Source organism: Natator depressus, chromosome 2, assembly GCF_965152275.1.
Source record: "Natator depressus isolate rNatDep1 chromosome 2, rNatDep2.hap1, whole genome shotgun sequence".
Classification (NCBI taxonomy): domain Eukaryota; kingdom Metazoa; phylum Chordata; order Testudines; family Cheloniidae; genus Natator; species Natator depressus.
Window position 1 is genome coordinate 162420954 of NC_134235.1, and position 13579 is coordinate 162434532.

A 13579-nucleotide genomic window follows, 5' to 3' on the forward strand; every position below is an offset into this window, starting at 1 on the left:
GCCTCTCACCTTGGTGTTTCCTCCCTTCAGATAGTTGTAGCTATGTAACCCATCTTCTTCCACATACCATGCTTGACTGTTACTTAGCCAACAGAATCTTCAGTGTATCTTTCCTGACTTAATTGCGCTAGTCTCTTAACCTTTTTTGGTATCGGATTTCCCTCCAATTTGTCTGTTTTCCTGGTTCTGAAGTGTCCAAAGCTGGCCACAGTAACCTGGGTATATTCCAGGAGCCATATAGAGGGGGCTTCTGCTGGTTTTAGTCTAAAACACCTTTGTATGTATAATCAAAAATCTCATTATCTTGGTGTTGCCAACTTTTGTGATAACTTTTGTTTGCCCCTAAGAGTCCAGCTTTGGGAATAGGGAATCACAACTTTCATTTTTTTAAAGTCAATATTCAGCCCTCATGGCTGCAGAGAAAAAGCTTACAAATGTGAATCTTGGACACTGACACCAGAAAGCAAATAAAAAGAGCCACAAATGTGGTGGTTTGTAAAATCTCATGATTGTAAAGCCAGTCTCATGATTTGGAGGGAAAGGGTGCTGACTCATTATTTTTGAACACTTGGGGTTGGCAAGTACTGTTATCTGCTACTATATTGCATTAGAAGCTTGTATCTAAATTGCTGCCCACCTAGTATGACTTGGCAATACTGTTAAATGTATCTTTAATTAAATATATTGTTTAAGGATTAATTCTTTCTCACGCACCCGCGTAAATTAGCTTTCATTTGTCCAGGTTGAATCTCATAATTTCTGGCTCTTTTATTCTTTGGCCTCCTCCGTTCCATATCATCTCCCTTTGTAATTATATTTAGCATGTTGTCTTTCTGTCTGCCGATGATTGAGTGAGCTCAACCCTAATACTGGCTGGAACAACTCTGCACTACACCTCTTCACTTTCCTGCTGTCCCCAAATCACTTTGCTCTCAGTTCATAGTCATTCTGCCATTTTTCAGTCATGTCAGTGTTGAGATCGCAGCAAGTATTGTTGGTATTCAAACCCATCTGGATTTTAAGAAAGTATTTAATAAATCTGCTGAACTTCCAAAATCAGTCAAGTTGGTGACACACTCAAATCCAGGCTGCTTATTTTTCACTATCCCTCTGCGCCATTATGACACCACTAGGCCAGCCCCATACATAAGGATTTGGGGGAGAGTTGGTGAGAATTGTTTTGGCCTAGGTCAGTCTTTCATGACTGACTTTACGTGACGCAGGGGAAGGGGGAGGGTACTTGTCTCCAGTTCACCTTCTCTCCCCAGGCCATCTCCAACAAGCGTCCTGCAGCAGATTGAATATCCAGCTGCTTTCTCCTTTCAACCGTAGTGATTGGTTTATATCAGTTTGTTTTCAAGGAGCAGGGGTGAGTGCAGGAATTTACATTTGACGCCTTTGGGGGGGCACAGAAGCTTGCTGCCCCTCCTTCTCCCCCCCAGCCTTGGGAGGAGCTCGCTGCCCCCCCTTTACCCCCAGCAGAGCTCAACCTTCCCTCCCTCCACCCTGCCCTGGCCCCAGCAGAAGCTTGATCTTCCCTGCCTCTCCAGGGACAGAGACGTTCTGAGCCCCCGACGACTACTGGGGGGAGGGGGAGGCATGCCCCGCTTGCTCCCCCTTGCGCACACCCTTGTCAAGGAGAATTTCTGAAAATGTAATCTGAAATTCCCTTTCACGGTCCCCAGACTCAGGCTGTTAAGCAGGTGCTTGCACATGCTTTAAGCAGTCCGTAGCGTCACTTAAACTCCCTGGCAAGTAGGGGGACGCAGTGAAGTATAAGGAAAAAGACGGAGACCATGGTGATGAGACTGTCTCCTTACCAGCTAGCCACAGCAGTTTGCCTTTAAAATAAATATCTGTACCTAGACCCCATATAACCTGCCGTTTTACAGCCTGTGATGCTAGGAAGGGGTGGAGAAGCAATGGTTTCCCATGAAAACCACAGCTTCCACGGCAGTCATTTCTACAGTTAAGGGATGAAAATCCAGAAAAAGCGTTAGCCTCCGTTGCCTAGGGGTGGGCAAACAGTTGCTTCCTGGGGACTAACTCAATAGATGTTCTGTTTTGAGGATGAAGAGAGAAAATTGCAGTGTCATTATTTAGGGATGAAGGGTTGCAAAGTGCTCCGTGTGGCCATTGCTTTTCAATAAATGTCCTCACTGTTCTGCTGTATGCTAGATGATCTGTAGAGAATGAGCATCGCACAGTGATCTCCTGCCATGTGGCTGAATAACCCCAGCTTACGCTGTATTGTGTGATTGTGGCACACAGTGTTGTCACAAGCTGCATTGATACATAACTGTTTGTAGACATAATGCTTAAATCTAATGAAATAAATATATAAACCGCTTGGTATCTTTTATTTTCAGTTGATTCTAGATGAACAGTGTAACTCAACGTTCCATTATTTTAAAAATAAAACTCCTCACATGCTATTTCTAAACTTTAAAATGGACTTCTCAAGCAAGGCCCAGACCCCAGAATTGATAGCATGCCAGGTGGACTGCTGCAATGAGCAGCAGGATTGGATCCTCCAGTAGGAATAGTCCTCTCCTCATCATTAATGGGGCCCGATATTTTGCACCATAACCTCCCTCACCGTGTTTCCCCAGACAAAACATAGGAGGTACTGTTCCAACTTTGGAAAAGAATCTCTCTCCAAAGTGGCCAAACGTAAAGAGAGTAACCAAATTAGATTAAAAGGCTAAAAGAGTTTGTGAATACTTCTACAACAGATGTTACTTAGAGAACTGCCTGGTCAAGAACCTGGTGACCATGTTCATGTCCAAGTGGATGGGGGAAGAGGGATGGTCATGAAGAAAAAAGAATTCAGCGCCCCAATTCTGTGTGATTGAGACCGACAGTGGAGAGTTCAGCAGAAACTGTCAGTGTCTACAGTTTGTTCCTCAGAAAGAACAATCAACAGACCAAACTCTAGAGATGGCAGATGCAGAACAAGGGGGGAAAAAAGAGCTAAGGATTCCAAACTGACCATAGCCAGTCACTGCAACTAAAGGACAGCCAGATGACCAAGTTGTTATGCGTTCAGGTCATGTAATTAGAAAACCAGTATGATTCAGAGACACTTAACAGGCAAAATTAGCATGAAATGTAAATATTGTAAACGGTGGGAATGTGGAACTTAAAAGGAGAAGACGTAATGGAATGCTAAACTGTATTATATTAAGTCATTAGGTAGCACTGGGTGCAAACATACCTTATTTAAGATAACTTCAGCCGTACAGACAGAACATGAGAGGATTTTATATTGAGCACATCTGGTGTATATCTCACTCAGAAGGAAGCTCTGTAACCACTCCATATCTAACACAGGAGCATAATAGTGAGTCCTTCAGCTTGTCTGGGAGGATGTCTTATCCAGATACTGGCAAATCAAAGTGGGAAGCTAATTCTAGAGTCCAGGACCCCTAACTGAAAACTGCCTGCTGGCTCTTCATTTGGCCCTGGTGCTCTAATCTCAAGTGTTTCATTTGCCATTGCCACAGTATCCTACTGGGAAAGAAGCAGCCATTCAAGCAAATGGGACTCATACCATTTTATTTAAGCCAATGGGAAGCTACTCCATAGCCTAGTTATGCTATCTGTCAAACTTTAAATGGACATGGTTCCTGTGGTTGAAAGCCTGTATGGTGAGTTGTCTGTGGTCCTGATTCAGTTTTTAAAGAATATTTTATAATGGCAAAAACCTTAACTAAAGAAGTTGCAGACTTTGTTTATGTTCTCTAAGAACTGTCCTTAATCTTGATTTTTCTTTTGATTTGTCCTTTCTGGACATATGTTTGCAAGAACTTTTCTACTTAGGCTTTATTATCACTCCCTCCTCCCCATTCTTGAAATGAAGCTAAGAGATGATAATACATTTGGGGTACATAACTGGGGAAGAGGGTAAAATATTTAGAAATAGATTTCATAGTAAGGAATTTTTCATAGTCACTAAAGGTTAATCCCAGACAAAGCTGTTTAATTATTTTAATTACATTTTCCAAAATGTGAAACAGTGGCTACACCTTTTAAAAAAGGGGCTAGTATTCTATACATAATTAGTTTATGTAGAAAAACTGGATTGTGGATTAATAGCCAAACCTGCTGCCAGGGTGGCTACATTTGGGGGTGGGGGGGGGGTGGTAGGAGAACTAGACAAGGAGGCCTTCATTATGTTTCTTTACTACATCAGAAATCTAGACTCCTAAAAACTTTGTACAACTCAATGTTTTCAAACAATTTCAGTATGCGTATAAAGTGAACTGTATGTAGCTTGCCCTTTATGTGGGATGACCTGTAAAGTACTGTTGAAGTTTTGGCGAGTTTCATAAATAGTAACGTAGCTGTGTTACAAGAATCCCAAATCAATATAGTGCACATTAAATGAATTAAAAACTGGTTATCACTAGATCTCCAATACAACTAAACACTCAAATGGGGTGTTTCTAATAGGGACACACAGGGATCACTTCTTGGCCCAATGCTGTTGAATAGATCTATCAATGATCTGGAAGAAAATATAAATTATTGCTGGTACACTTTGTAGATGCATGACACAAACTGGTGATGTGCTCAAGAATGAGAACATTCAATTCTATCTCTCTCCTCTATTCCTCATCCTAATTTCCCAGCCTGATCTATAATTTGGAACAGCTGCTTTTTTTCTCACCCCACTTCCCATCTGCATCTCTGAATTTTATAAGTGGGAAGAGTGTAGAGGGTCAGCTGGCTTATCAAGCTGCTGAGAGTTTTGGGAAGGAGGATGTAGTAGGGATGCGATAACATTGGGGACAGTCAGTGCACTGTTTGTTGCAAATATACACGTTTGCATCATGTAAGTGGTAGAATGCAGTTTTAAATATGAAAAGTTCATCACTTGGGGTAAAATGATTGTGAGTACTATGGTCTTAGTTTGTTGTGACCATATCCTAGCCCTTTAGTATTTGTAAGCTCACAACTTGGATACTGCCATGTATGATTCAGTTGCATAAGGTCATTCAACTGTGCTCTCCCTCAAACATTCCAGGTGAGCAGCTTTATAATTGGAATGCCGACACGGCACATAATCCTGAGACTAATTGACATATTTGTTCACTTGGAAGTCATTAAGTACCCAATGTTTTTCGCTTCATAACTGGTCATACATTTTCAAATATATGTATGGTTATTAGAATTTTCTATTCTAAATATGGGGGTGCAGTACCCACAGTGTCATTGTGTGGTTACTAATGGAAAATATTTAATTTTTTAAAATCAGTATGTGATTATTAGTGAGCTTCTGGAACGAGCCCAGATTCCACTTTCCAAGTCAAATTGTTCCTCTGAATCCTGGAAGGAACATAAAACTTGGTAACCTAGCAGAACGGAGGAATGGGGGGTGGAAACAACACTGAATTCTTAATTTAAACACTCACTTAATGCAATGTTAAGATTAAATAGTCAAACATGGAAGTCAATACCAAGATCTTGGTTCTTATAATAACAACTCTCCTCCTTTGCACATGGGCTGTTAAATGTATACCTAAATATGGTGTGTGCCATGTAGGAGACTTCATGTTGCTATGAGAACCTTAACCTTGGCATTTCTTGGCTTTTGGATGTTTACATGCAAAAAACCCTACTGCAATACGAAGGTTCCACACAATATTTATTGCATGATTCATGCTAAAGAAAACACCATGCAATGAATGATATTTAAATGGTCCCAGCCGCACTTTGAAGTTCACACCTTTATTGCTAGTGCTGCTGTTTTGGAGGATTTCTTTCCCCCTCTGCAAGACTGGAGTCGGAAAGCGACAACAGTCAGAGCGGAAAAATTATAGGATTGACATACATGTTTCAGTGAATCACTTAAAATACCTCTTACTCCTCTAAGCTAAATACATTAAAGATTGCGAGGTGCTGAGACACTGCGTAATGGACAATATAAGTATGTTAGGTAGATAACTCCCCTAGAGCAAGTTAGGGGAAACTGGACTATAATACCACAGTGTGGCTCTATGCTAGTCAGAGCTAAAATATTTTCAGATATCTGCTGAGCGTGCTCAAAGTTACTCTTTATCAAAGGCTTACCACTGTTAATCTGAACACTTTCCCCTTCTTGCTTCTCTCTGAACCAAGCAGAGGATATACTACTCATTAAGGGTAATACACATGCAAAGTTAGAATCTACAATCATTGACAAATTGTCAGTGAGTGACATGGGATTAAGACACTGAAAGCTCTCACAACTCAAACTCCACAATTTCGTTATTTAAAAAAAAAAATAATTAAAATAACTTTGAGGCTGAGGAAACTTGGAAGTTTTCCAAAAAGCTTATCATATGAAAACAGGCTTATAATGAAAACTCGCAATTTAATCATAACCATGGTGGTTAGTACCCGTGTGTCTTTTGTAATAAATCAGCAGATGTTCTTGCTTTGTATCAGCTAACTGCAAAAATCTAAATGCAAGTATGGTCATCTTATTACCTGGATATTTTTTTTTTTTTTAATTTCTAAATGATTTAGGAGAGTGATTGGGGGATTGAGGGATCTGATCCAAAACCTACTGAAGTGGTTCTTTTTGTTTGTGGTGTTTTCATGAGAAGCTTGCACATAACAAGTGAACTAGGTAGTTCTTCAGGATACACTGGTAGTTTATGGAGATCCCCAAATCTTCTACTTTGAGAAAAAATGAAGCATTTGCAGAGCCACCAGAACATTTAATACATTAGTTTTAAAGCTGAGCTCACTGTCTTTTGGCTAGCCAGATCCATCCATCCCCTTGTATGCCTTTCTTAAATTGTTGTACACATAATGAGTTGTGACAGTGAGTTGTGAGGTTAGTTAGCATTGGTGTAAATTCATCTGTGATTAAATTTGTGTACAGCCTCAAAAGTAAAGGGATAGAAAATTCAGGCCAGGTCTACATTAGAAACTTTTTGCCAGTGTAACGTTGATTATGGATGTGATATTTTTTATAAGAGATTTTTGTACCTGCAAAAGCCCTAGGGTAGGTGCAGTTATACTGGTATAAAAATGCTTTTGCTGGTGTTAATTATAATGCTTATCTCTTATATAGCATTTTTTAATATAGCTTGAGAAACTTGTACAAGCCCTACTGGCAAAAAAGTGCATTTGACTGGATCAGCTGCTGAGGATTTGCCAGCATTGCTGTACTGGCAAATCTTTTCTAGGGTGGACCTGGCCATATAGCAGAACAAAACCAAAGAGAGTGAAGAAGTGGGAACTGCAGGCAATGAGGGATGATTGGGTAATGATAAATATAAAACTCTTGTTCCCAAGGAAAGGAAATTAGGAGTACCAATAGGGCAGATGGAGGAAGATAATCTAATCGTGACCTTGAACTGGGTTTATTTTTATCTTGTCCCTTTTAATGATCTCGTTACTTCATGGAACCAAGCACCATAGTTGCTACTGGGAAAGTATAGGCTGGAAGGTGAGGTGTTCGGGAGGATATCAGTCATAATATAAAACTACTAAACTGGTGTATGTTAAAGTGCTTTCAATTTTTAAGTCTGTTCAAAAAGAATTCTTTATAGAACAATGGCGCAGTCTGTTATCTGTTCCTTTGCATTGTAAAGCACTGAATGTGCAGCCAATCTGAGGCTCCGATTGGCTGAACATTCTTAACCTTGATTTTGAATGGAAGGTACCTCTTGCTGCTGACATGACTGAGGCCTTGTTGTAAGTCACTGTACCAAGTGTTGCATTTTACTCGGGGGAGGGGGGTGGCAGAGTAAAAGTTTTGTTTAAAACTGATTTTTCTGGACTTCTGTTAAGTGTGTCTGTAGTTTCCACCTACTGGAAGGAGAGTGCTTTATTCACAGAAGAAACTGATTCATTTTCCTTTAGTTAGGTCACGAGTGCAATATCAGCTGTGCTCATGAGGCACCCTCTGATTTATAGCAGAAATAGGATTGCGTGTGGAGCACTTACAAGCTTGTATTATATGTAATAATAATAATAATAATGTGTAAGCCATTATGTGGAATAATAATAATGTGTAAGCCATTATGTGGAATAATAATTTTTTAAAAATAATCAAAACTAGCTGTCTCACTGACCACTCCTGGCTGGCTTAAAATTAGGCCTGTCTATTGTAGTGGGAGAGTACTCGTGCTCTCTTTTTATCATTGAAACAGTGGCAAAAATAATAAAACTGCTGTAGCAGCCAAGCCTGCTTCCTAAAATATAAATTTCTGTCTTAATATACAGTATTCATGCGGGCACCTCCGTGAACTCTAATTCAATAGCCTCTTTTCCCTTCACAAAAGCCCTTACTTAACACTGCATTTCCCCACCCCACCCCTAAAGATTTTAAGCTTCACCTCCTTGTGCTCTCCTTTGTTTCTACAAAACCTGGTTAACTTGTGCTGTCTGTAGTAGGGTTACATTCAGGCAATTTTGTCCCTCTATTGGTATGGTCTGTTATGGTCTCAGTGTCGATGGTGGCATGTGATCTCTAGTTGTTCTCTCCTGCTTATGCAGCTTTATCAATAGTGAAATGTAACTTGTTCCCTTCTGTCCACCCACTCCATTCCAAATCCCCAATATATCAAATAAAGGAAGCTCTAAAAAACAGAATGAATGAATTTCCTGCTTTTATCTAATGCAGCCTTCCAAAAGGGAATACCTGGGTTCTTTCTACAGTGTATAGCTACAGGAAAAAAGGATTGCAGAAATATTAGAGGTGTATCTGAGACTACGTCTACACGAGGAACTTAGGTCAGGATAACAACATCTCTTAGTGTATTCCCCAGTGTAAACAGCTCTGTGTCGATGGGAGAATTCTTCCATCGACATGGTATTCCACCTCCCCAAGAAACGGTAGCTTATTCCAACGGGAGAAGCTCTCTCGTCAGCACAGTGTCCTCACTGAAGTGCTACAGCAGCACAGCTGCAGCGTTTTACTTGTAGACCTGCCCTGAGCCTGAATAGACTTCAGCAAACTTCCTATCTCAAAAAAGCTTTTTGGTGTAACACACTTAAAAGCAACAGACCGTGAGGTTGTGAGGTGGGGGAAGGAAATGGGACCAGCACAGAAGTAATGTGGTCAGCATTTCAGTACAGGTCAGGTGCTAGAGCACAGGGTAAAGAGGCTGCTGCCTTCTCCTCCTGGCTTTACTGCTGCAGGCTTTTCCCTAGCTGGAAATACAAAGAAATGTGTGGGGTGACTCAAAACTTTTCTCCCTATGCCGCACAAGGGCTTGTTAGACATTCCTGATAAAACAGCTCTACATCTCTCTTGGGTCTCACAGGCAGCACAAGGGATGGGCAGCCTGCCCTATGCTGCCAGGTGCTTCCTGAGCTTGTTCAAGTCTCCAGGCAGTGAAAAGGTCTTTTCCCATTCTCCACCAGGATCCTGGCAATTTCCCTCCCCTTGTGCTCCTGATTCTGATACAACAGCTGTTCTTCTGTTACATTACTTGTAGAACACCCCTTTGCAAAGTCTGGGAAAGAGAGTGCGTGAGCATTCCCCTCCACAGTGCACGAGTGATGTCAGCAGGCTAGTTCATGAGACAGGAAGTTCAATTAAATGGTTTTGTTCCACTACAGAAAGCAAGGTCAGATACACAAAGCCAACTGAAAGTAGATATCCCCCCCCCCCCCGTTATACTGCTCTTATGTGTTACTTGTAGTAATAATAGGTACGACATTTTAAGATGGATATGGGATTCTCTTTCCCCTGCCCCCATTCCCCTCTCCCCCTGCAAAAAAAAAGAGTTGATTCTCTCTTTAAGATCAGATCCAGACTGTAAACGTGGAAGCCTACTGTGTTTCCATGTTGTGGAATGATGTATTTTTGTTCAGTATCTCATAGATACATCCCTTTCCTCTGTTCGAAGCTAACTTCATTGTGGCAGAGTGGTTTTCTAACATGGCTAGTATTTCAAGATTGAGATCGCTGTGTGGAGATAATACCTTTATACTCTAAAATGTGTGCTAATTACTGAAAATAGACTTGTCTAGGGACACAAAACAGAGGGGCAAAAACCCATCAAATGTCTTCTGGCTAGGAATTCTATGACTTGGTTAAGTGTTACCAGGAGTCTGAGTGCAGCTGTAACATTGTACAGAGTGCATACCTTCCAGAGAGCTACAGCAACCGGGATTCCCCCCTCCTCCTCTTCAGAGCCTGCTTCTGAAAGAGCTGGCTCATCCCTGCTGTCAGATGAAGCAGTTTCCTGAATGCATGGGTTTGAGTCACTTTAGCTAGATTAAGCTTTAACTCCTCCCTAGCTGGGCTTGAATTTGTACATAGCTATGGAAAAGGAAAGGGGGAGGGGAGTAGCAAGGGAAGTGTTGGGTAGCTGTCAGACCGTAGGTTCTTGGAAATACTGTACCTAATCAATAATCTAGTGCCAGATCTAACCTGTAGCACAAGAGTGAGCTGTTGAGATGAGCCCCTCATATTCCACTTGCTAAATCAACAGTCTGTTACAATGAGAACTCAGACCACTAAGCCAGCATTTAGTTAAAGGAGTAGGGGGAGGGGATAAGCCGGGGAGGAAGAAGGAAGAGGTAGCAGTAGCGAGCAGACTAGAAGTTCAAGTGCTTAAGTTGCATGTAGATGACATCAGCTGCTGTGAGGCTGGGCTATTGAGAGATTTGGCAAAGAAATCAGAATTCAGGGGACATGCCTGCTTTTGGCTCTGGGATTTCTGCGTTCTTTTCCTTTGAACTTTTTAAGATCAGAGGGGTTTTAAACATTGGTGGGTGTTCATAAAAAGATTTCCTTCGTAATTTTTTTCTTACTGGGGGGAATAATTTGGAAGTCTGATAGTGTGTGGGAAATGATTACATCAGTCACAGGGAGGGCTAGGATTGGTCTACACAGTGTGGTTTGATTCACTACCTAAAAGATTGTGTGTAACCCTTTGAGTGGAGCTCTGGAAGAGTTGTCTGCTTCCCCAGAAACAGTACCCAGAACAGGGGCTACGTGACAGGTACAGTACAGTAATCCACTGACACTACAGAACACCCCGAGTGTGCAGCTTAGTCTGCAAAGGGTTGGAAGAGGCAGAGAACAAACTCTTCCAAGAGGCAATCTATATTTAAAATGCCATCTTGTTCTTCTGACTGCTGCCTTTTACGTGCTGTTGAGGTAAGATTTTCCATATCAAATTACCCACAAGGTTTCTGCTAGATCAATGTCCTCTCTTGCTAGGATGCAGAATGTTTTAATTTGGGATTAAAATAAATCTTAGTACTCTAAATTTGATTATATGGGGAAACAATTTTGCAGTAAGTGTATTGTTTGAGCAGAACAATGCTAACGGGAAAGCATCTGTATAATTCAGGGGTTGGGGGGAGGTTTCTGACACGTTCTCTTTATCTCCATTAATGTTTTGAATGTACAGTGTATGCACATTTGATTTCAAACTCCTTAAATCTGAGATGAAAGAGAATTCAGGGGGAACAGAGAAATGTGTGGACAATGTTAGTTAATTCATATGTGGATGAACTGCAAGTGGAAGTTTGAAAGGCGAAACAATCAAAAGTTAGTCCTGAGCAAGGGAGCCATTTTTAATGTTTAGAATTCAGCGTAATTTGATGTAAATGTTCAAATTCAGTCGACCCCCAAGCTAGATTTTTTTTCTATTTGTTTTTTTGCCAAACGTTCCAGTACATTGGTATTATTTCATTTATGCTTGTTGTATACTGCTGCATAAGGAATCTCTGCTCTCTCTCCCCTTCTTGGTACATGTTCATATTAATGCTGCTCAACCTTCCTTTAGGGCCAGGGTGCGGGGGGAGGGTAAAGGGGATGAGGGGAAAGTAATATAAAGTAAATCATGTGTGTCATTTGTGCTGTCTGCTAAGATTCCTGGAGTTATAAGGAGGGAAGCTATGTACGGTAACTGGTTTGCATATTTTCAGAACACAAGGCCATTGATCTGTAAGTGTATCCTTTATGTTGCAGGATGTAAAAGTCTTTAGTGAAGATGGGACAAGCAAAGTGATCGAGATTCTAGCAGACATGACAGCCAGGGACCTCTGCCAGCTGCTCGTTTACAAAAGTCATTGTGTGGATGATAACAGCTGGACCCTAGTGGAGCATCACCCTCATCTAGGATTAGGTAGGGAACCATCAAGCATGGTAATGTTAACTATGAACATACAGTGTATAATATAACCATATGGATGTCTTTACAATTGCTTCATTATGGACAAAGGTTTTTAAGTGAGCTGGAATCACTTGCGTGCTTTATACTAATGCGTGTTAAGCATTTGAATCATTTTTAACTCTCCAATATATTTTTTTTTCCTAGTCTTCATGCTATTCTTACTTTGCTGTGTTTTGAGGCTATAGCAAATAAACAGCTTAGGCAAATTAAGCTTGATCCCTAAAGAGTACTGGCCCTGCGAATCAGCTCAGCTCATCACCAGCTGGGAGACCTGAATGAACAGACTCAACCTTGCATACCTACAGTATGGTTATGAAAGCTAGGTACACTGTGGGGAAGGAGAGGGGGCTGAATACACTTGACTTCAGGGAGGGGAAAGTATTGGTACTGCCACTCACAGGGGATTGGCAATTCCTGGACCAGCGCTGGCATCTGCACTCTCTAGGCAGCAGCTACTCCAACTGATTGAAATTAAGGTGCCATGGTTACAGTTGGCAAGAAGGCAGCAAGAGGAAGAACTGCAGGGAATTAAATAACATTAGGAATTGGTTTAATTACAGTACCTGAAAGAATCTCATGCTACTTAATCTGGCGTCTGCTCTTATTTTGTGGAATGGATTTAGTAGAAGCACCATGATGTGCAACTTTTGAATAAGCAGTATGTGAATAGCTTGCTGAAACAATACAGAATTGTATATGATACAGAATATGTCATTTGAAATGTTAATCAATATACTTTGAGGTGAATTGCTGCCTTTTAAAAAAAAAAAAAAAGTCAATGGTGATTATGATCAAGCAGAAATAAGCAAACCATTAACTGTAATCATGAGCACTGAAATTGTGAACACTATCAGTAGTTTATAAAAGTGTTTTAAAAATCTGAAATGTATTCAGTCTTTACAAATAAAGAAAGAAGTGATTTGCTGGAACTGTGATATCCTAAATGAATGCTATTAAACACAGAAGTTTACTGTCCTGCAAGTTTACTCTCCAAAATGTCTTACAGTTTAACCCAATTACCAAATTCTTCCAGTTAGATTCCTTTTTTCAATGTAAAAATAGGGCTAACTATTCCATACACATGGAAACCTGGTTCATGTAAAATGACAGCTTCCAGCTTTGTTCATAGCGTAAGACAAAATTGACAGTGTAGGTTACAGTAGCTACATTTTGTCTGTCTAAAGCACCACATCCACATGTGGGGAAAAAATTATTAAAATTTTAATTTTAGCAATGCTCATTAAACTGCCAGGCACTCTTTCTGTATTTCGTTTCCCATCACTGCTGATTACCAAGGTATTGTGTAAACAGAAGCCTTCTCCTTTGTAATCAACATCCTTCTCCTGCCAGATTCATTCAGTGATGCCACAATTCAGTGTTTGTGACATCACAATAGCTTCCATGGTGACTAATTGTGCTGTCAAACTCTGGTGTGTGACATC

The 13579-nt window shown here is 40.8% G+C and overlaps 1 protein-coding gene across 1 annotated transcript in view; it reads left to right on the forward strand.

Annotated features, from left to right (window-relative positions):
- The window catches only part of GRB10 (growth factor receptor bound protein 10), a 206293-nt gene that overhangs the window by 159011 nt on the left and 33703 nt on the right, over nt 1-13579 (forward strand). Inside the window, exon 6 of the mRNA XM_074945240.1 lies at nt 11933-12089. Coding sequence (XP_074801341.1) covers nt 11933-12089 — 157 coding nt within the window. The remainder of the gene's footprint in view (nt 1-11932; nt 12090-13579) is intronic.